The sequence below is a fragment of the Sinohyriopsis cumingii genome, chromosome 10 (assembly GCF_028554795.1).
Source record: "Sinohyriopsis cumingii isolate HCF-2022 chromosome 10, ASM2855479v2, whole genome shotgun sequence".
NCBI lineage: Eukaryota > Metazoa > Mollusca > Bivalvia > Unionida > Unionidae > Sinohyriopsis > Sinohyriopsis cumingii.
This window is the reverse complement of record NC_142970.1, coordinates 118645098-118670067: the sequence shown is the minus strand read 5'-3', so window position 1 is coordinate 118670067 and position 24970 is coordinate 118645098. Positions and strand designations below refer to the sequence as shown.

The 24970-nt window shown below is 36.5% G+C and overlaps 2 protein-coding genes across 4 annotated transcripts in view; one reads left to right on the top strand and one right to left on the bottom strand.

Moving 5' to 3' along the window:
* LOC149791097 (alsin-like) overlaps positions 1 to 24970 on the top strand; it is a 239562-nt gene that overhangs the window by 13427 nt on the left and 201165 nt on the right. The gene's annotated exons all lie outside the window — the stretch shown is intronic.
* On the bottom strand, positions 1929 to 15074 carry LOC149791098 (uncharacterized). 2 transcript variants are annotated; one of them, XM_089973012.1, is made up of 2 exons: positions 14767 to 15074; positions 1929 to 5273 (listed from the first exon to the last, which is right to left on the bottom strand). In XM_089973012.1, exon 2 carries the CDS (start codon positions 5248 to 5250, stop codon positions 3385 to 3387), a length of 1866 nt encoding a protein of 621 aa, XP_089829138.1. In that variant the 5' UTR covers positions 5251 to 5273; positions 14767 to 15074; the 3' UTR covers positions 1929 to 3384. The 2 variants fall into 2 exon arrangements, with proteins under 2 accessions (XP_089829138.1, XP_089829137.1); XM_089973011.1 differs by lacking the exon at positions 14767 to 15074 and adding an exon at positions 7824 to 8255.

Here is a 24970-nt window from a genome sequence, read left to right as displayed (position 1 = left end):
GCTCCGGTGTTTAAGTGTTAGAGCGTATGCCTCGGATGCCGGATATCGCGGGTTCGAATCCCGGCCGAGTCGTATCAAAGACTTACAAAAGTGGTACTAGCAGCTGCCTCGCTTGACGCACAGTCTTAATAGGTTACTGTCTGGTGTCAGGATAATGTGTTTGGGTGGGACATGCTGCCACATATCTGCGGCACGATGCCACAAGTGGTAGACATCACTATAAACTGCCACACTGCAGACATGTCGCAATATGACTAAAATTGTTCGAGCTAAATCGAACACACACACACACACACACCGGTGGCCTAGTGGTTAGAGCATACGACTTGGATGCAGGAGGTCGTGGGTTCGATCCCCGGCCGAGTCATACCAATGGTACTAACAGCTGCCTCGCTTGGCGCTCAGCATTAAGAGGTTAGTGTTAGGAATGGTCGGTCAGGTGTCAGGATAATGTGACTGGGTGGGACATCATATGCTACATGTCTGCGACATGATGACCCAGTGCTAGACATCGCTACAAACTGCTATACCGCAGCCATCGCAGCGATATGACTGAAAAATTGTTAAAGCTACGTTACAAATCTAAATCACACACACACACACACACACACACACACACACACACAGAATTACATCGATTAATAAATGTGTTTTAGATTAATAAAACTTTGATGGGATCATATAAACATCAAATTGGTCATGTTGGGTGTAAATGGCGAGTAAAACGCGTGATCGCAGTTATTTGTGAAGCAGGTTTATGTATATTCGTAAGAAACGCAAATCTCCACACAGGCAAACACGGATTATTGTCCTTTGCTTGCGATAATGTTATGTAGGAGACAAACTGATTCGCTTACAAAGATTTTAAGTCACGTCATTGGGAAAGTTATGAGCACATTGTTATCCAAGAAAGGAGAGAACTGACTTTTTATAAGCCTGTTTGTTTAACGCAGGCGTCTTTTTATCTGTCAATCCAATGATCTATACAGATATATATTTCTTATGTTTCTCTCTCTTTCTACACGTGTTTGTATTTGTTATAAGCAAGCTTCCGTGTCACTTAAAATCAGATACATGCTATAATAGAAGTGATTGCATTGGTTTTGTTTACATTATTTAAATTAAATAGTTTGAGATTCTTCTTAGAGGACCTTATAACTAAAAATTGCTGACGCTGATTGTTGGAGAACGGTATGTATGCACATACGTATGTACATACGTACGTACGTACGTACGTATGTATGTATGTATGTATGTATGTATGATTGAATCCTATTATCTTCCAGAAACGTATTGAAGAATCGTGAATTATTTGATCATGATTTTATGGCTCGCATGGTATCCCATCATAGGTCATACATTTATAGGATCATCATAATCTCAACACGAATATTTCTCTACTTTTGTACAAGTCTTGTATACACACACACACGTATATATATATATATATATATATATATATATATATATATATATATATATATATATATATATATATATATATTGGGATGTTAACTCTTTCTTCCCAAGGTTGCAAGTGTTACCTTCTATATGCTGTCTTAGAGTACTTGGATTACCCGTCTTGAATAGCCAATCGTTTAAGTGTCAGTGATGGACCCTATTGTGGTTATCTTGTGCTCTCTCGACCCCGCCCCTTTTTAATTACAAAGAAACGCTTGACTTTGAAGCGAAAAACAGAAAAGAATTGGTCGCCTTTAGCAATAAGTACCACCTAACTGTATCTCTCTTAGGAAGAAATTCCTGTTTCCTCCCCTGAACATGTACTGAAGATTTGTTTCAGATGGAGGTTGATTTCTTGAATTTATTTAGCACTTCCACAGTATTAACACTGTCAGCAGCAATAATATTCTGAGAGAGAGAGAGAGAGAGAGAGAGAGAGAGAGAGCATGTTGAAGAATGAAAAGCCCTTTGTTTTGCATATTATTTTATTCTCAGCTTGCATTTAGACATGCTTATGAAGTAGCAACTATTGGTAATTTGATAATTTGGCTGCAAAATGACATACTAGTGTCAAACTATGTTTGCTGTTCTCTGCTTAAATAACATCATAAGTAACAACAACGTCGACAATAACGCATATATTTAAATTCTGAGTTTGAACTTTAAGGTCAAAATAATTTTAATACACTATGTATCACTTTTCTATTTTCGTCTTATGTTCAAGTTGTTTTTAAATATTAACTTGTAAACTTATATATATCAATTTTTTATTCAATTTGTTACATTCTGCTTTTGGTTATTGTTATCTTTGTATAGGAAAGAATGAATGTTTTAACACTTCAGTTGTTACAGGTATGTGTCAGTAATGCTACCTTTTTGTATATTTAACATAGTTCTGTTGTTGCACTAATTGTTTTGTAGATTCTCAGATTGTTCACAGTTAACCAAAACCTATATACCTGGCTCAACACGTATTGTTCGTGACATACGTATTGATCGTTTCTATTCCTGTACGCAAACTTGCATTCATTCCTTGTAATACTGTAGTCGGGTATGTTTCAAGAAGTGAATTCATTTTTTTTTGTGGATAATTACAAAGATAATTACAAGGATTAAGTTATAAAAGGAAACAATTTCTAACTCTCAAAATACAGTCAAACGTGTGTATGGACTTGCAGTTTAAAATACAGTTTTAAAACAATCACATTCCAGCAATTATTTAAATATAGCGTGCCTTTGGTTTTTGTTTGGATTTTATTTAAAGAAGGATGCGTTGCAATGTTTAACCCTTGTATTTGTTTATATGGTGAGTGAGTTCATTCTTGTTATCTGACAAAGACAGTTTGTACTTTCTCTTATTCTGATTTGTAACTCCTCCAACCCCACCTACATCCCACCCAAAAAAAATGAAAAAAGGCGACCACAAAATTTCTCCACAGGTTGTTGATAATTAAGAATACTGCTAACTCAGAATGGTAAGATTATCAAAGATTATAATACCAGATTACAGTCACAGTTTTAAACAGTTTAAAACCCACATTCATTCTTATTGACACGTATAAAGATCATATTTGTATAATACAGAAAAGTCATGTTATCATATTTGACACACTTTCACATTCACGGTTACAGGTCTCAGATGGCAAGACAATGCGATTTACCGGTAGCTAGACAAATCCGTCTTTTGATTGGCTAGTTAGTTACCTGTGGCCTCGCGATCGCCCTTAAACTTTTTTTTTTTAACTCACTGATAACCCCTGCCGAAATTAGATTATCATTAATGATTGGCACCCAAATGAGATTGTGGCGATAATATAAACTTTAAGAAAGTTAATCGGACTTAACCCGACGTTTAACGCAGTTGTCAGCGATGCTTTTTATACTCAGTTTTATGCCACTTGTTTTTTCATGGTTCATTTTCTTTTAAAAACAACATAACGCAGAGTCGTGTTTAGAGTTCACTCTGTTCGGTGTATCGCGTCTCAGGTCACCATTAGCCTCTGGATATGATCCCCTGATTTTATCAGATGAAGGAGAGAAACTTGGAAACCTTTTTGGTCTGTTAAAGACTGGTACTGCGTTCGTATGTTCCAGATTAACAGGATCGGTTTCCGGACCTATGCCTATAGGGACCTCCATGATCAATTTTCCTCCACATCGGTTGAATTTTACGACCATTATTACAGCGTACGCCGCTTGTACGATCGTACATCCAGTAAGAAAAGATGGAATTAAATGTTTGTGTGTCGGAATCAAGAATTCATATAAAACCATACTTCGGCCATTTCTTCGAATTGGTAGCCCCGTCGGAGCTTTGTCCTCAATAGCTTCAAGCGTGATATTAGCCCGTACTTTATTCGTCACTCCGTGAGCAATTTTCTGTTGAAGTTGGCAATGTAACTGTCGTATTCTCCTTGCATGACGAGCTGAAGTCTCAAGTTTCACTCTGATCTCGTCGCCAGCAAGAAAAACAGAGCGATCCAGGTGCAATGATATCATTGTGGAATCGTTGCCGGAAAACGGAAAACAAAGTAAATCCAGATCTTCCGTGTGGGACACAGGTGCCAATGCATTTGGAACAGCGTTTATATCAAAGGGACGCCGAACAAGAAACGGAAATCTTTTTGAAAAGAGAACCTTAACATAATTATTTAGCGAATGCGTACTCCTCGCTGATGCTGATCCCCACTCATCACATATCCTTGCTTTGACAATGTAGCTAATTTCAAAACTGAATCCATTTATTGGATCTTCGTAAGCTAGAGTAGATGGTAAACCTTTTGGAAGGACGAATTTAAAATTGGACACATATTTCCCATCTGATATGACAGAGTTCCATCTGGCATCTGGGGTACCAAACACATATGACCGCTTGTTCAGGAATACCTCTGTCTTAGATTTTCTGTTGGAAGGATCTGGTCGCCGAAGCTTTACGTGCCCTTCACCTATAATTAAAAGTTCTAGAAATCGGATTTCTATTTTGTGAGTCAATTCAACGATAAGTTTTCCGGAGATTTGTTCTCCTGGGGCATAGGCATAGTTTTCTGGTCTATCTAATTCTATTGTAAATTTCTTTATTGCAGATTCTTTTCGGTCAGGAAGGTATCTCCTGAATGATATAGTTCCTTGCACGCTGTCCATCATTGGATAGAGAACATTTTCGTGTTGCATCACAGATGGTCGAACGGATTGGTTTACCCAATAATTCCTAACTGCGGTACTTTGAATCCTTTGGCTTCTTATTGTTCCGTCTGGAATATTTCTGTTGTTTTGATGTCTTACACTTCCCGTGTGTACTCTGATTGACCCGACTGGTCTTGCGTAACTTTTAACAGTCCCATGAACAGATCCCTCTGGTTTTGCAAAGATTTTATAGTCGCTCTGTGGGACAGCAATATATTTCGCTCCAGTCAATCCCCTTAAGGTCCCTTCCACGATATACTTAGATGCACGATCTGGTAATGCCTGCGACGTATTATCTCTTGGGGTCGATTCTCTATTTTCAAAATTTTGTGGCCAATCTTGGTGCGGGCTGCTTAAGTTAAAATTATCGTACAACCCTTGGACCTGTATATTTTCAAGTCCTTCAGGGGATACTCGTCCTGAAGAATCATCGGATGCGTTTTGTGCGCTTGCCCCATCAGGTTCGTCCGTGCCGCCGGTGGCGATATCAGCGGTTGCGGCGGAGATGTTTGATTTGCCTGCTTTCTGTCTTAAAGATCGCTTCTTGTCGCGGTTTTTAACGTACATTCCTCCTGGTCCTGTAGAGGATATTGGTTTACTGTACATTGGTCCGGAGTTTCAATGTCTCACTGCAATATATAGAAGGAATGAGCTATAGTTACATTGAATAAAATATAGTGCCTGGATTTGAGGCGATTCACATGTGTTAGGAATATAGATAGTATCGTCTACGGGTGTGCAATACATAGTGGGTTATATGTGGTGTCCGTTTGTGTGTGAGTAAATATTGTTCCCAGATCATCCTCAAACATTTCAAGATATTGTAAACAGACTTGGTAAATTAGATAACTATAAATTTCTGAATTCAATAGCTATTTATGTTACCACTGTAAATACATGTGTAGAATGTACAGTACATGAATTAAGTGTTCTGGACCATATGACCTTTGTAGTAGGAGTCTGCACAAAAGCGAGGGACGGAGGGGTGGGGTGGTACAATCATGACAGTCTTCCTCTTTGCTTCGTTTACGATGAGGCACAATTCTTGTGAGATAACATCATTCAAACTATATGTCTGAATTATTTTATTTTTTTTTAAATACATTTTGGGGGGTTGGTTCCACAAGATTTTCCTCACCCAACCCATTTGGCTATCTTACAGACTGGCCATTTAACATCCGGGGTGGTGGTGGAGGGGTTGCTAAGATTTTCAAATGAATTTTTTTTCCTAATAATTTACTGGATATAACATTTTCTATTTAGCAAAATAAGACCAAACATATTGTTTTGAACCTGTTTGGGGCCATGTGGTTAAATTTAAATAACCCGCCCCATAGGTTAAACCAAAGGAATTCAGCTCTGTGCACTCTTTATGTGGTCACTTTTTTGTGCATGGCCTGTGTATTTTCTACTTGTTTTTCTTGCCATGTCTTGCACGTTTTACTGTTTATACATTGCTAACCTATCCCAAAGAATATGTTCACACCAGCCATGAACATGTCGGGTGCGATAACACTTTTCATTGTACTCTTGTCTCTGTTTTATATGTATAAAGAAGTAGTTATAGCAAATAATGCATTTCTGTTTGTTCTGCCAATAGTTTTAGTGTGTCATACTGAAAGCTTCGATGGGCGAACAACACGTGTTTATTATGTATTTCGTTTCAGCACCAATTACCGAGAGTTGTGGACCATGGCTGAATTGTTTTTCCTTCCATTTTCCAATAAGATTTTACTCATATTGTGGGAAAATCGTTACATTCAAATGAGTCTGAGAGATCTTGTACAGTATGCTTATATTAGACTGGTGTTTAAATTTTAACATCGACATAATACATAACCCTGTTTACGAAACGAAACAATGCACTGCCTTCCTTTACCCACCATTTTTGTACGACACAAAGCGATAATTTTTCCGATATACATACTACGAAAATGTACAGTTTATTTCCTAAGGTCAGATTTTAATTTGAAAATTCTTCGCACATTGAAGAACTCCCATCCCCAAAGTTTTTTAAAATTATAAAACAATTATAAAGATCTTAAATGCATGCATTTTTGTAACCGGGTGGTTATACATCTGCAGCTAGGATATACTGGGATTAGGTATCAAAATAATCAAGCACATAACAGACCAACCAAGCACCTGCTCAGCGGTCAGTTCACGTCTACAGCCAGTGAAAATACGACAAAGCGGAGATAATCATATATATATATATATATATATATATATATATATATATATATATACACAATAAACATTCTCAGTGCTGTCTTTAACTAATCATCTTCCATGCGGTCTACTTTGCAAAAGACCGCACATGTAAATGGCATAAACATTGCATGTTTTCAATGGTTTATTGAATGAACGTCATTAGTATTCAGATGTGGTTTGTATCGGAATCAGCTGTTTTGAATTATTTATTCGTTTAGAATTCCCAGATGGCTGCTAAACCAAACTTTTCTGATCTTCATCATTGAATATGTTGTAATCGAATGCAAACCTTTTATATCAAAAGGATTAAACCACATTTCTTGTGCTTATTTTCCAATGTTTACGCAATATCAACAAAATAATTCATATTTGTACCTGCACAGAAACCGTGCAGGACAACTTATTTTTAAAGTGTTTGCAACGAAGTGTTTAATGTGTTTGCAGCGAAGATCAAGTTTGTTTTCAGCACTGAAATGTATTGGACTACTTGTTGTTAGGTGCAGTTCCAAGTAATGTGAGGGAAAACATCACGTCAGGGAAGAATGACTCATAAACATCAAGGTTCATCGTTAATGAGACCGTATTGGAACCAGTGATTTCATTTCGTCAACATACATACATACATACACTAGAAATAACATGCCCCAAACCTCAATAAAGGGATGTTGCCTACTAGAATTTTGTTTATTGTTTAGTATCAGCTCTCGTGATGCAGATGGAATTCTGCTTCAGATGAATTTCTGTTTAAAGTTACCCATGCTTATTTGTAGTATTTGACATTAAGTAATATTTCATGGGTTTTGTGACAAAGACACGTATGAGGTCTCAACACAGTTCTCTCGTGTTTATTTCCTTCCATAGAAGGTTACACGGTATGATAACAAAAGGTAATATAGTCAAAGTGTTTCTTGAACCGTTACGTTTTTATACGAATGCTGTTAAAAAAGTGATAACTTCTGGTTTACCTTTCATCCAGTGTCTTTTGATTCCATACCACGAATCATGGGTATAACTTAGTACATCCATTGTATGTTATACGTCCTTTGGGGAGAAAAAACGGATTGTGAATGCTTTTCGGAGTGTCATTGTTAAGTATTACATGAGATCAGCCGTGTACCTGAGTTCACGGGGGCACATGACTGTGATGTTTCACATCCTGAAGTAATCCATTAAAGTAATATGTTGTAAAATATGCAGTATTATTTTTCTCTCAGTTACTCAAGGTTTTGTGTGCCTACATTCGTTGCTGCTAGACCTAAGAAATTATCAACGGTGGTTTCTTGAAGTTAGGCCATTTATATCCACCGGACCGTATTAGCAATAAACGAGATATCTTAATTCATGGTATTGAATACACTGGAGACAACTTCACGCACGAACGACTGTCGCCCATTTGTAAACGCTGGTCTTTAGTGCGTAAGCACTTACCATACACGACCACAAACGCGACAGCTCATGCGCAAATTGTAAACTTGTACGCCGTTGCGACGATTGGAAGGAAAACTTAATCCTAATGTTGGGTTGTTGAAAAGTCGTCAGCAAGGACAACAAGATAAATCAACATATGCAATTAATATTTAGTAATTAGACTGAGTAATTCTACGGGTGTAGTTCATGTGTTCGGTGCTTATATACTAAATGGTCTTTACTGAGGTAACATTATATTAAGTACATGTTCAGCACATGTACCTGATATCTTCCCATTTCCGAAGATTGCATTCCGATAGTCGTTACTGCTTAATTTTTGTTGTGGAGTCAGTATCGCTTTTACTTGCATTATTTTATATTATTATTTGAATGGGCTATCTACATTCCCATGGAAGTGGGGTCCTTGCGTATTCAATATAGCTAATGATGCTGCCATTAGTGTCAAATATAGTCACATTAAGCAAGAACCCTGATCAGTAGGGACAGTTCTTCCCAGAATTCACCAGGCTCTCGATTTCCTGGACCCGGCGTATAGTGGAATTCCTTTTTATAATATTGTCAGATCATTGAAGTAATTGGAACAGGACACGATTTGAGTATTGAAAACTTGATATTAATTGTACGCATTATTGTTAATATAAAAGAAATCAAAACACTGACATTCTTGTGTGGAATCAGTAAGTACCGATCTAACCATTCATATTCATTGAATGAATAATACCTAGTATATATAATCTTTTCAGTGAACGTATCAATACACCTAGTATATACAATTTAACAGCATCACACTTTGTATATTTTTGTTGTTGTTGATCAGCGAATGCATGCTTACACCTTATGTCTTTATCATCACACCTTTAATCAGTAATAGTATCAGTGAATGAATCATCGTATTTTATAAGTACTGTTGTCAGTGAATGCATTATTATACCTAGTATATTAAAACGTCTTTTTCCGTGCTATTCACTACATCAGATTAAAAAGTCCCACTCTTTTTTGGTAAGAGTTGGAACATTTTCAAATTTGATATAATTCGGTATGTGTTCTATTACAGGCATACCAAGCTTTGTAAAGAAATATAATAAAGAAAACCCCTCAGATTTGTATCGTATGGTAATATAACATCAATACGTCAATGTTGTAGGCTCGCTGGCTCAGTGGTTAACGTGCGTTTATTCGCGACAGATGTAGGTTTAAATCCTATCTTCGATTCACAGTGGATCGGCTACCATGATGTGCCTTCAGTGTCGGCTGTCATTGGACAAGATACCGTATTCCCGTTGCCTTGGCACTAAATTGCATAATTGTGTTGCTGTGCTATAAAGCACAAAAACTAAAAGCATTGTCAGTATGCAAGGCAATTTCAATTCAGTTCTAAATAATTAATTTGTGTTTCTGTCCAGTAAAGAACAAAACCAAGTCTTACGTGCAGACAGATTTGCTAATAATTTTGTGAAAATTTCCAATTGAAATTTTAGAGAAGAAACAAAGTAACATATGAAATGTTACCATGCCAGATAAAGTAATTACAATAAATGCATGCGTCTTAAATTTTTGTCGAGTATTGTTTTAACTTGGTTTGGAAGTAACTTGAAAGTCGTTTATCAAAGACCAGGGGGAAATGTATGTTGTGGTATAATGCTTTATGCCAGGTTCTCTTGCGATAATTCCTAAGTAATCCCAAAAGACATAACAGTAGAACCCCGTCAAGTTGAGCAACATCGTTACCACGTTTTTGTTCGGATTAACCAGGATTACAGATCTAGCAAATTCAAACCGTAAAAATATTTTAAAAAATGTTTGGCAAGATTATCATTCTGATACGCGACATTACACACACACGTCAGTAATAATAATAATAATGATAATAATAATATTTATTATTATTATTATTATTATTATTATTATTATTCGGTAGAGAATTGAATTTAAATACACATTTGCCGAATTGTTTAAATAATATTGGGTTAGCGAGTGACACAGTGGTAGTATAAGCACGTGGTCTTTTTCAGATAAAGGTGATACAATTCAAATTTCTGGTATGAATAGCCCTTATTGACCGATTTCAGTTTGGCACGATAGCCCTTATTGACGATTTAAGTTTTGTACGGGGTACGTTTTGGTCGTGGCCAGGTGACACATATATATGATTGACCAATCCCACGCCTAAACGCTTATATTTAATTAACGATAAGCAGTGTTGTTTTGATCTAACAACGTCAGCGCTTGGCGTAGAACTTTCAAAAATAATGCCAAGCGTTGTTTCTAAAAGAAATAGTTCTTTTTTTTTTTGTTTGTTGTTGTGTCAAACGGAACACTTACCGCCAAAGTAATGACGAGATGTGTTGTTGTTTTAGGGTTTAACGCTATTTTTCAGCACACTATAGGCTATACATGGCGACCAGTATTAATGGTGGAGGAAGAACCCGGGAAATCCTCACAAAGAACCACCGACCCTCGAGAAGCTACCGGCAAGCTTTCTCACATACCCACATTGGCCGAATCCGAGACTCGAATCCACGCAGACAGAAGTGAGATGGCAGTGATCTATTAACACTGGCCGACATGTATAGCCTATCTTGTGCTGAAAAATGGCGTTAAATCCTATAACAACAACAACATAATGTTGATTACTGGTTAAAGTGTGCACCAGTCTTATTTTTCTGATCACCACCAGGAAAGCTCGGTACGTAGTATAGGCCAGATTCATTAGCGGTGGTCCTTTCCGGGTTCTTCCTCCACCATTAATACTGACCGCCATGCGTATCGTGTGCTAAAAAATGGCGTTAAACTCCACAACAACAACAACAGAAACAACATTAGCCTGCATCACGTAAAAGTCGACTAAATTTAAGGCATTTGTCGTAGTGGCTTAGTGGTTAGCATGTCATACTCACGACCAGAAAGTTGCTGGTTTGAATCTTTCATTGGATGAGCACTTTATTCTGGTTTGACTATGCAATAAACAACCTGCTGAAGTTGCTGTAATGTACAACACTAAATGACACCAAACAAATTGTCTTGATCAAGGGTGCAAGCTGTTACAGCATGGCTTTTTTTCTTCTCTCCCACTCACAATTGATAAAGGGCTTAAAGGACTGCGATACAGTTGGGACCTGTTCGCTTTATGCTAATCTGAAAGCTTTTAATCAGGCTATCAATACAGTTATTGGAAATCATTGCTTGAGAATACAGGCAATAAGAGAAGCATATGTAAATATATATGCGTAGAACAGTACAATTCTATATGGCTTTTCAAGATTAATTTGAGAAAATAATTTTTTAATCCGATTGAAATTTAATCATTGCGTGCGTTTTGATTAAATTGTTAATTAAAATAAATAATATTTTGGTGCGTGAATTGGGCAGACTTCTCAAGTTTTGTGTAATCGAAAGAGTCTTTGGAAAACATTGCTTGACAATACAGGTTATAGGTGTGGCCTGTGTACAAAATTGTGCAGGGAACAGCTGAATTGTATATCGTTATTTCAGGATTAATTCGCAGAAATAAATAAATGTTCGATCAGATTAAAATTCAGTCGTTGCGCTCGTTATGGTTACGTTGGTAATGAAAATAAATAATATTTTGGTGTGTGAATTTGGCAGACTTAACAACATTGTACACTGATTTTTGAAGAAAATAGTATACATATCCCCTTTTTATGGAGAGAATATGTGTTAGTGGTTGTTAAGTTGATAGAGTATACCGTCAACACGATGGTGGCAGTAGTGGTGGTTGTAGTAGTAGTAGTTGTTGTTGTTGTATGTGGTAGTATAGGTGATAGAAGTAACATTAATAGTAATAGTATCAGTGGTGTTGGTTGAATTAGTAGTCGTCGTTCCAGTAGCAGTTGCAGAGTTGATGGCAGTATTTGTATTAGTAGTGTTGGTGTTGGTTGTTGTAGTATTCATATTATAGGGTCGGGTTTAAGTTGGATTTTGGGGTGGGTGTTGGTGCTGACCCACTTTTCGCGAACATATAAAGTTTGTCATTTGAAGTGAGGTGATTTATTCACTCCTCCAAATGGAACCCTGGCAGAAGGAAAACAGTAATATTCGATGATGGTGGTGATAGTGGTTGTATTAACAGTGATAATGTAGCATTGATAACATTACATCGATGATCAATACGATTATCGATGTGTCTGACGCCATATAGACAGTTCCCGAACACGCACTTTGATTAACATTTCTCATCAAACACGTTTATATTTTTATGATGCTATCCGCTTATTGATTCTTTAGGTGGATGTGTGTATATGCTCACTTAACACCACATCAACACTTTTTTTATCCAACGATGAATATTTTCTCCGCAATCTTTTATGATTTGCTATTGACAACCACATTTGATCTGTATTGGATATTTAATGCACTGATAATTTAGGTAAATTTGATCGCTAGCCGATAACAGAGGAATAAATTTGCGATGACCGCCGACAAATACAGCAAAAGCCAGTAATTAATATTTTTGTCTGAAATACAATAAATCTCAGATGCGGCTTAGTGTGTGTGTGTTTGTATGTGTGTGTGTTTGAGAGAGAGAGAATCATCCCAAATAATGCGCTCTGTTTGTATGCCCAAATCGTATCTTGTATGAGGGCTTGTTTTACTCACAGACAGCCCGTTATATCCTATCCCGTCCGTCATGTCACAACCTGTCCCGTCTATCCCGTCCGTCGCGTCACGGCCCATCCCTTTCATTGGGAATTGAGACTCTGCTCATTAATTTATAAAGAACTTATTAGACTAACTCATGTTTGGTACAATAATTTTATATTATGAAGAAAAACTAGGTCAAGTTAGATTTTCAAGTTTGTTCCAGCAACATTTTACGGACTTGTAAACCTCCGTTTTTTACGGTGGGTGGGTGGGTAGGGTTGGGATTGTTTTTACCCAGAACTAATAGGGTTGGAAAGACCTAATAGATCGAAACTAAATTTGGTACGAGACTTTACGATGAAAAAAAACTTGCTTTAAGTTTGATTTTCGCAGTTTTTAGGAATCGATTTGGAATTTTGTCCCTTTTTTGATTTATACATTTTCATTTACATCTGGCCCCGGGTGGCCTAGAGCGCTCGCCTTTACCGATCACTGCAATCTTACCACCTCCCTCCGCGTTAGTTCATGCCTTGGGCTCGACCATTATGGGTGTGTGAGAAAACTTGTAGCTCTCCGTAGGTCGTTTTTTTTTTAAAATTAATTTTTTCTTTTAGTGGAGTTTTGCAGGGTTCTTCGTCCACCAGTTATACTGGCCACCACGTATTGCCTATGATGCGCTGAAACATGGCATTTAACCCAAGCCCCCCAAAAAACAAAAAACAACAACATCCCCTCATTTCAAACGCATTTATAATATTCTCTGTATTGAAATCCAATGTGAAAGGTTTTACATAAAATAAAGAGTTAGGTCAAGTTCGATTTTTGCTGTTTTATGTCGGAAGTTTTCAGCTGTAGCAATTTTGCCTTCACTTTCAACTAAATAACTTTTGAATAAATACGAGGCTTACACCCTTAGTGGTATGAAACTTTTCATTAGGATGACGTGTGTCGGTTTTGATATTTATCGGCCAGATTGTTTAGAGTTATGGAACCTGTTTGACTTGGAATTTCGCTTATAAGTTGTATCATATTGGAGGCAGGCATATGTATCGTTTGAACACATTTATGTTAGATCCATTTATAGACATTATGATTTAAGATTTATTTAATTGTGAAGAAATACAGGTATATATTCAATCTACAAATAAACATTTCATCATTGCTTGATTTGTCTTGCTATTTTTGAATTCATCAGAAATACAGACATATATTCAATCTATGCATACGCATTACACCGTGCTTGATTTGTCTTGCCATTCTTGAATTCGTCAGAAATACAGACATATATTCATCTATGCATACGCATTACACCTTGTGTGATTTGTCTTGCCATTCTTAGATTTGTCAGAAATACAGACATATATTCAGTCTATGCATACGCATTACACCTTGTGTGATTTGTGTTGCCATTCTTAGATTCGTCAGAAATAGACATATTTAGTCTATGCATACACATTACACCTTACTTGATTTGTCTTGCCTTCTTGCATTCATCAGAAATACATAAATAGATTCAGTCTATGCATACGCATTACATCCTGTGTGCTTTGTCTTGCCATTCTTTCATTCATGATCAGATATCTCCATTTGTCCATTTTAGCACAGGGTGAGCTGTGTGAAATGTTTTCATGTCCTTTATTATTAAGTATTTCGGTCTCCGATATTCCGAGCAGTCCTCTTTAAGTTACTTTGGTAGAACCTATTGTTGTTTTCTACCTGTTTGAGCTTCAGAAGGATATGAACACACGCTGAACAATAGATAGACAGAATACGAGTACTAGCAGCTGTCAGTTTGAATACCTGTAATACCGAGAATAATATGAAATAATAGATAATTCAGTAGAAATTAAGGCGTAAAGACTCCATGTATAAACTTACCTCTTTCTGTATCAGATTTAATAAGCATGGGAATCCATATCTCATATTTATCCAGCCTCTGAGTTTTAAGTAGACGTTATTCTCTGTATGTGCTACTGTTAGGTTTCATCTGACCTGGTTGGAGCAATGATCAAACAAAATCACTAATTTCGCTTATTTGAAAAATCAATGTAGACAATACGATCAGGTGCTCAAATACTATTTCACTTCACGTACGACGAACAATATCAGTTGTCTTTTCGAAACTGTTCAGGGTGTTGTACTATTATATTCCACGCCGCCAGTGCGGTTATTATGTATATTCGCTTTGAAGAATATGAATATTCAATACGCCCCAGGACTGGTCTCGCTTATGTGATTCACAAAAGAAACAGGCAGCGCCAGGTAGCTACACAGAAATGCCATGCTCAGTCAAACAAGTGTAAAATACACAGTTCGTGATTCAGCTTGTACAAACGTTTTCATTCCCACGCGGTATTTTAATGTCAGGACTTTAGTTATTGGAAAACACAGAATCTATATAATTTGAAATAAACTCGTCTGATGCAACCAAATACCCGGTCCAGGCAAGTCATTGATCTGAAATTGATTTTGATATTTCGAATACACGAAGTGAGGTATACCCAATATTTGCATACTGTTGTGGGAATTAAACACTACTTTGTTTTCATTACTTATGTATGCTTACTGTATGCAGCTAACTATAATTTAGTCTGGTGTAAGGACTTACAATTACTAGCTAATGATTTTTTATTATTAAATTTTATATTCAGAATAGTGCTTCTTTTGCATGAAAAAAATACCCCCCCCCAAACAAAATTTGTGTTTGTAACATTGTTTTTCCCCATTAACTATAAAGTAAAGCTGGATATATATATATATATATATATATATATATATATATATATATATATATATATATATATATATATCCTGCTGTTCCTACGTGCACTTCTGTGTGTGTGTAAACACTTTATATAAAAAAAATTGCCTGCACACACACACGCACCGCACGTACGTACGTACCTACCACCTGCACACACACACATATATATATATATATATATATATATATATATATATATATATATATATATATATATATATATAGTTAAATCAAGATCCCGAGGCTCAGTTACTTGTTGTTCTAGTTATGAAACTCGACGAGGGATTAAAAACATACTGATTTTAATTATGGATTAAATTTCGCGCTTAAAGAGACTTTTTAGGAGCTTATAGGTTTAGTTCATATATCTCTTTCGTTGTTTAAGTAACACTTTTGGGTGAGGTATGCTTCGTAAAGAGAATATCACGCCTATCTGCAAGCCAGGTCGCTGAGAGCTACAGTTTGTATGTCAGAGACATGTATATTTACAGAAGCTCTAACCCACAGGCAACTGTATTTCACCCCTATTGACGCGTTTCTATTTAAAGTGATTGGATGACAGGTAAATTTGAATTTTTAAAAATGTTTTGGATGTTTGACAAATCCTTGTCAGTTCCATACTATTTTAAAGTATTAAGGATGAGATTAGGTTAACTTATGTATGTTTTCACCCCGTTGATACTTACGTATGATTTCACCCCGTTGATACTTATGTATGTTTTCACCCCGTTGATACTTATGTATGTTTTCACCCCGTTGATACTTATGTATGTTTTCACCCCGTTGATACTTATGTATGTTTTCACCCCGTTGATACTTATATTATTTACTTCTACCCATCATGCTTCTTGCATGATAGAGAACATGAGATTTTAAATGTTTAGAAAAAAGAAATCACCTTGTCTGTTACGTGTTGTCAAAACTGCACAGAAATCAGTCATTTTCTAGGCAAGTCCTATAAAGCAAATAGTCTTGAATTAGGTGCATCTATCAAATATGTATACCACTGTTTATGTCCATTGCTGTTTGTGGTACATTTTGTGTATTTATCAAACAATGATTGTCCAGTGGAGTTTACTTGAAATTATAAAGAAGTTACATATTAAGGGAATTCCTTTTTGTTTGAAAAATATTTTGGTATTGAAAGTAATTTATTTAAACAACAAAATAATTTTACTGTAAATTGAACGGCCTGGGGTGTGCAGTTGTACATATTGTTGATATATATTATAAGAATTGCTTTAGAATCATTAGTTCATGTTAAACGTGTTATTTGTCATGGTTCAGGTAAAAATGTGTATTTGTCAGCGTTCGAATAAAATCTGCCATGTGTACCGGCTATGTATGTACTTGGTACAGTATAGCTTAAACATTTACATTAGATGATATAAGTGTTTTTCCTACTGCCTAAAAAATTAAAACACTTACAAAACTAAATTATAACGCTTCTGATCCTTTCAAATGAGTTAGGTATTTTAATACCTGGGATGACACTTAAACATACAGATGCTTTTTAGGGGTAATCTAAACAAGTTTTTGCTTTTGTAAAAAAAAATTCTTCCAGAGTTGGTAGTGGGGATGCATATTTCGAAATGTCTTGAGGTTTTGTTTAAATAGATCACTTTAAGTTTATACGAAATATGAGCACGTGGCCTTCGTTTCCTGCTTACATTTTTAAAGCAGTAATTTATATTGAAGTTTGTTCCTCTGTCAGATTTTATTGTTGAAATCCAGCAAGGATCATAATTGAAAACAAGCAAGGATCATAATTGAAAACAAGCAAGGATCATAATTGAAACAGTCGTAAATAGCTTTATTATGTTGTAATACCCAAGAAGATTAATACCGTTACTAATAAAAAATTAACAGCGCGAGAATGGATTTAGGTCGTTTCTCCAATTTCGAAGGACCCGAACATAACAGTCGTTGTCAGCTGAGGGTTTTTAAAGGCGCAGGTACCACTTATAAATCTCCTTTAATCAGCTAATTCACTCACACTTGCGTGATTTTTCTTTTTCTTCACTTTTTATAATTTATCCATACGCATTGCTAAGGCTTAGATTGGTATTTCGTGTCATTTACCAATAAACAGGACATAAACACCAACTACACATAATTAATCATATGCACAGCGCCAAATTAAATGGATACTTTAATATGAGCATATCCTGAGAATTCAGCATCTTTAAAAATTAGAGAGGGTTATGAAACTAATCCACGCTTATCCTCGGCACGCGTGGTATGTTATAATAAACCACCCGGAGTATGGGCAGCCATACTCAGTCAGGATCTACTTTCATTTATAAAACACAGTGAGAAATTCTATTAATTTGATACAATGGGATTTATATTTGGAAAAACAAAATGTTACGCTGGTGACGTAGAATTGCAAGTATATCAGTTCAGGATGGTAACCACATTATTCCCAAAAAGTTTGACTTGGGGGCACGAACTTTTCTCATACCTTGTCGTTACTGCAATACTGTTTAATATTACATCCGTTTAAAGTTTGAAAGAACAAACAAAATGACGCTAAACTAATACTACACTGTTTACGCTACACGCTCAATAATCATGGGGTCAACTGTGTTAAGCTTGCTTGCAGATCGTTGTTTAGCGCATATTGACTTTCATTGGCTTTGTTTACAAAATGTGAGTAGTTAACAAATATTAAGAAATTCCACAAGTAACTAAATCAGTTTGAAAAAGATGACATACACATCAAAAGTATAAACTTTGGAAAGGTTAATTTATAAAGTGGTTCCCCGTTACGGCTTCTTCTTTGATTGGGTCTGAAAAATCGTGTGCATTGAGCCCAGGATCAATCGGATTGCAGTATATGGGCAATCGCATGGTCAGTAAAGATCTATCGGATTGCATTGTATGGGCAAACCATGTGATCAGTTAGGATACCGGACTGCAGTGTATGGGCAAACCATGTGATCAATTAGGATACACCGGACTGCAGTGTATGGGCAAACCATGTGATCAATTAGGATATACCGGACTGCATTGTATGGGCAAACCATGTGATCAATTAGGATACCGGACTGCAGTGTATGGGCAAACCATGTGATCAATTAGGATATACTGAACTGCAGTGTATGGGCAAACCATGTGATCAATTAGGATATACCGGACTGCATTGTATGGGCAAACCATGTGATCAATTAGGATATACCGGACTGCAGTGTATGGGAAGCTATATGGTCTATCAGGATCGACCTGGTTGTATCGACCTTTAAAAAACTAAGGAAACCGCAAAATCGGATGTCCTAGATGTCCTTAACGAACCGAGTAATCAGCTAGGATTCCGGTCCTAGATGTCCTTAACGAATCGTATTATTGGCTAGGACTCCGGTCTATTGTTAAATAAAGTATAAATAACATTCAATCTCTAAAAACATTAATTAATAAATAGCTTAAAGAGGTAATATCTTAAAACTTATAAATAACATAACGTAGGAAGCACACCCTAAACACCTCGACTAGTAATACCATAATAACCTTGAAAATCTCTCTTCATACACGATTTCTACTAAGAACCTCTATAAACAGCATGGAACATCCCCCCCCCTTTTAGAACATTTTGAAGAAAAAAAAATAATCAAAAAAAAAAAAATAAAAAAAAAATCACAAGAAACACCAGGCAAATGCAACAAGAAACTAGCGATGTAAAGCAAGCAGGACCGTTCCCGAGCTCTCCTTCCCACTAATGACAGCCAACCATTCAACTGTAGGGACCTTTATGGACCCACAGATTGAGGCCAAACTATCAGGGTTCCTTGAATCCATAAAAGCCTGGGGGAGGTGGCACCATCCCCTTCCCCAGGAACAACTAGCAGACTGCGGTGCAGTCAGAAAAAGGTGGCACATGCACAATTGTGCGCACGCCACTATAATTAAACTCAGCAACAACAACAACGACCGGGTTGCAGCGTAATGGCAACCATTTGGTCAATTGAGTTAGCTCTGCTAACAACTAAATAAAACCATGTGATCAATTAGAATATACTGGACTGCGATGTATGGTCAGCCTTATGGTCAATAAGGATCTACCGGATTGAAGTGTATGGGTAACCTTATAGTCAGTCAGGATCTACCAGATTGCAGTGCATGTGCAACCTTATAGTCAGTTTGGAGCTAACGGACTGCAGAGTATGGGAAACCTTATAGTCAGTCTGGATCTACCGGGTTGCATTGTATGGGCAACCATATAATCAGTCAGGATCGACCGGGTTACAGTGCATGAGAAACATTTTTAGCCAACCAGGATCTGTGGATTGCAGTGTATGGACAACCATATGGTCAATTGAGTTAGCTCTGCTAAAAATAAATAAAACACTAGGTTGTGGAATCATTTGTACCAATTAAAACAATAGAGACAAGGCTTATCTTGTTAAAAACACGGTATGATCATATTAACACGTTTGTTTTACCTTCTATTATATCGGGAAGACGCAGTAGTTTTGTTGACAGTGTCAAAGTCATGTTGTTCGTCCAAGATATCAAGGGTCGCTTGCTTAGGTATGTCCTTGAGAAATCTAACATTTCCTCGATTTGATATGGCCTAATAAGGTATGTCCTTGAGAAATCTAACATTTCCACGAGAAATCTAATTTCATTGATGTGATATAGCCCACTAAGGCGTGTCCTTGAGAAATCTAAAATTTCCTCGATGTGATATGGCCAAATAACGTATGTCCTTGAGAAATCTAACATTTCCACGAGAAATCTAATTTCGTAGATGTGATATAGCCCAATAAGGCGTGTCCTTGAGAAAGCTAACATTTCCTCGATGTGATATGACCAAATAAGGTATGTCCTTTAGAAATCTAACATTTCCACGAGAAATCTAATTTCATCGATGTGATATAGCCCAATAAGACGTGTCCTTGAGAAATCTAGCATTTCCTCGATGTGATATAGCCAAATAAAGTGTGTCCTTGAGAACTCAAGCATTTCATCGATGTGATATAGCCAAATAAGGCGTGCCTTTGATAAATCTAGCATTTCCTCGATGTGATATAGCTAAATAAGGTTCTAAAAGTGCATTTTTAAACACGCTCCACTAACATGTTCTCTTGACATAACAACTCAAGTTTGTATAGAGATAAATTATGGAAAGCTAAACGTACCACTATCGTATTCTCTAGCCATGCGGACAGCTAAAGTCTGTATAGAGATGAATTATGGAATGTTAAATGTTACTGTAAGCTAGAAAATACTATCTTCCTCGCAGTGAGGTCATTGTACCAAATACTGTAGTCGTCGAATTCACCGTTAACAATTCAGACGCAGATGTATGTCGAAGTAGCAAATTACAGTAAGTAAATGCACATTGGTTGTCGGAAAGTGATCCGTAAAAAAAGAAAAAGAGAAACCGCAGTTTATTCAGACTACATTGAACTTCCCTTCAACTGAATTAATAAAATGTTACAAATAGTTCGATGTATTCGCGACTTCTGGTTCAGTACCTTTTCTTTTGTTCAGCAATCAAATTGGTCCACATGGCAGCTATCGGTAGGCATTCCAGCAATCGGTACATCCTTGGATTTTCCACCCAGAGTAGAGATAGAATCATCGGATCTAATTCCTTGCCAATGAGCAATATATTCTTAACGAATTTCGTTTACATGGAATAATATGGCGCCGGAAGGAGACAAATCAGAATAGTATCGGACTTTGCGTTTTAACAAATGTGGTAGAATCCGCCAGAGGCGAACAACCAAACAAATCGAATTTTCTGTGAAAACGAACAAATGGATCATATATAACTTATTTTTCTGTATACGCTGCAAATAAAAGTAATTCGTATAACATACTGGTTAGTCGGCCTGTCTTTTCTTAAAAGCTGTTTTGTTTTTGTTCTCCTGTCCACTACGATAAGAAAGCTTAAAGTATCACCCAGCGTCTGTCATCCCTCCGTCGCCAGTCCATCAGCAGTTTGTTGTTGTCACTCCAGAGGCCATATTTCAGATCCGATTGTAATCAGTCTAGGACTATAGGCTTATATCGTCATGATTTCAAAGAGTCGGACCACGAACGAGATTTAAGCATATAAGTGAAGTTACATTGCATCTGATTGGTTGAGCTTATCACCATTTTGGAGGTCACATTTTAGATCTGATTGTGATCAAACTTGGAATATCGGCTTATATGATCAAATTTGGAATATCGGCGTATATGATCATGATTTATTACAGGCTGAATAATGAGTTAGATTCAGGCATATTACTGAAGTGATCATGTATCTTAGCGTGGTACCACTCTGGATGTCATGTGTGATGAGACTTGGATCAAACGTGCATTGTGAGCTAGTACAGGCACTTCTTCTTACAAAGACCAACTTGTTTGCAAGCAACTTCAGTGTTTATCGAGTTTGCCGATGCATTAGTTTATGTATTTGCTCTGTATAATTTATATTTCTTTTTAAGCTGTACACAACACAGAAGGGTAGAAGTGGGGGAGACAGAGATTTCGTACTTTTTATGAGTAATTTTCTCCTGTGATCAGCAGCTTATTAGTAAATATTCCTCTACTGACTTATAAAATAATAAAATAACGAAGACAAGGAGTGCAGTGCCATATGGATAGCAATGCGCATGCACATTTTATTTTGCATATCGTTCGAAAGTTTTAATATGGCTGTAAATTGCAATCTTACATTAATGATCAATCAAAATCATTCTTATTTATTTATCTTGGTATGTTTGTTTATCCAGGTCATCATACTAGAACGTGACATGTGATTATTTTATCTTTTTAGTCATTTACTATAAACATTATTTCTGAAATAAGATAATAACCTCTTGTGCGTAGTTGGACCCACCAGAAAGTTGCATGTAGATCAGAAAAACTGATCGTTAGTTAGTCTTTTTTCAATAATAGGCCCGGGTAGTAACTTTACAATAATAGGCCCGGGTAGTAACTTTACAATAATAAACCCAGGTAGTAACTTTACAATAATAGGCCCCGGGTAATGTCTTTATAACTGTCTGTATTTATGGAGGTAATTTGCCTGCTTAGTACAGAAATAAACGTTGGCGTTAGAAGTTGAATATTCCGCTGTAACGGTCAATCGATTTATCATCGATAAGTGAATACTCTGTTATAACGAACGTCGTTCTAATGAGTTGACTGAGTACCGCTAATACATGGGAATACCAAATGAGATCATGGCGTATCTTTTAGATGGATCTACATCCGCTTGGCCGAGGACCTACATCCGATTGGCTGAGAACGTACATCCGATTGGCCGAGGACCTACATTAGATTGGCCGAGCTTCTTAATCTGGAGGCATTATTTCTGATTCGATTTTAGTCAAACATGGAATATAGGCTTAGGTGAAGAATTGAACCAGTCGTGTGATAAACGAGATCCGTTCATATTAACGAGGTGATCTTGTATCTTAGTCTTTATGCCATGTGTCCGATCTGATTTTGATCAGGCTTACATTACAAGCCGATACAAGCAAGATTTCTGATGATTTCCATAATGAACAAACTCCATACATATTAATGTCATGATATTTCATCTGGTTGACCGCTCATGTTACAATTTTAAGGGCTGTAATTCGAATCCTATTTTGATCAAACTTTTGTCATCGAGAGGTTCATTAGTTTTATTATGAACGAGATATATGCATATTAATATGCTGAAATTGAATTGATTAACCGATTCTGTTACCGCTCTACAAAAGTTTATTTATGATAAGATTTTGATCAGGCCTGAGAGATAAGACCTTAGATGGTTACTGAAACAGACCCACTCATGTTGATGAGGCGATCTTGCATCTGATTGGTTGAACTTGTTAGCAATCTAGCCACTCTGTTTTACGATGAAATTTTAATAGCAGTTAATTTTGTCTTAAATCATAAACTCATTGGACAAGTATGCCAACGAGCAAGATCTGCTGATGTATTAATCTTGTGACGTACCGACTGAGCTTGTTACCACTTTGGACACCGAATTTCAATCGGACTTTGCTTTGGTAAATAATCTAAATTAATCCTGGTTATATTTGTGATCCTTTATAATCGAGATTTGCGCATACTAAAATAGTAGTCTTGAATTAAACGGCTGAATCTGTTACACCTCTGTACGTTGTATTTCTTATGCGATTTCGAGAATCATAGTAAATATCTTGATAAAACTGCGAGCTAGAGCTAAGTACCTTCATTATAATGTTATCTTTAACCTTGACCTTAAATTAAAGTACTATATACAGCTGTTCATATAATTATGTGTTGTGCAAAATTTTATCAGCATAACTTGTATAAAATGCGTCAGATATTGTTTTGAAAAATAAAAATTAGCGCTGAATGAAAATGAAAACAGGTGTTAATCGTGCTAAATGCCGTGTATAGTTTTCGAGCAAGATTAAAATCAGCATATGATACCACATCCTAAATGTGGTCAGATTACAAGAAGGAATGCCATTCAAATAAATGTTGTTCGATCGTGACCAAGGCTCCGCCTATTGTTCTAGCTAAGAATGAACTAATTTTCACTTACTGATCAGGGAACCGGTCCCGAAATTCAAGATTAAGATTGCACTTGTTCGGATTTATGACAGAAACTCTAGTCAAGCAAATTCTGAAAAGGTTAATTGATGTACAGTAAAGCGTATAAAACTAGAATTAAATATAGTTCTTTGGCACGCCATTTCACATCACATTAGTGGCCAATGTTGCAACACTGTAAAATATATTTATATATTTATTTCATAAAATTGCTGACGCTGATTGTTGGAGGACGGCATGTATGTATGTATGTATGTATGTATGTAAACTGTTCCAAATAAATGTAACATAACATGAAGTACAACAAGATAGAATATAACACGATAGAATATAAAACGTGAAGATCTTAATATTTGCAAAGGTGCATAAATGAAAGATAAAAATAACATGTAATATCCTTAAAACACGTGTTTAGGTTGTGAACTAAGAACAGGTTACTTTACTTTCTCCAGGGGCATGACCCATGGCCTGTGTTGGAATCACGCGCATGCAGTTAAATGCTCTTTAAATGTATACATGGTTATAGGGTGGGTACCTTAAGTTTCCCCAGACACAGGAAAATGGCACAGGGTCCGTATTGGGTATATTTCAAGACTTCGCTTGCTCGTGTCCTTCAAACCTATATATGGTTATGCCCCAGTGCTAGACATCACTATAAACTGTCACCTGCAGACATCGTAGCGATGTGACTGAAAAATTGTTAAAGCATTATTTAAAAATCCAAATCACACACACACTCTTTCGAATGAGCGGACAAAATATAATTTTGTCAGTTTGACTTAGTAAGATTAT

Excerpts from the sequence above, each read along its gene's own strand:
- LOC149791098 (XM_089973012.1), bottom strand. The coding sequence starts at position 5,250 with ATGTACAGTAAACCAATATCCTCTACAGGACCAGGAGGAATGTACGTT.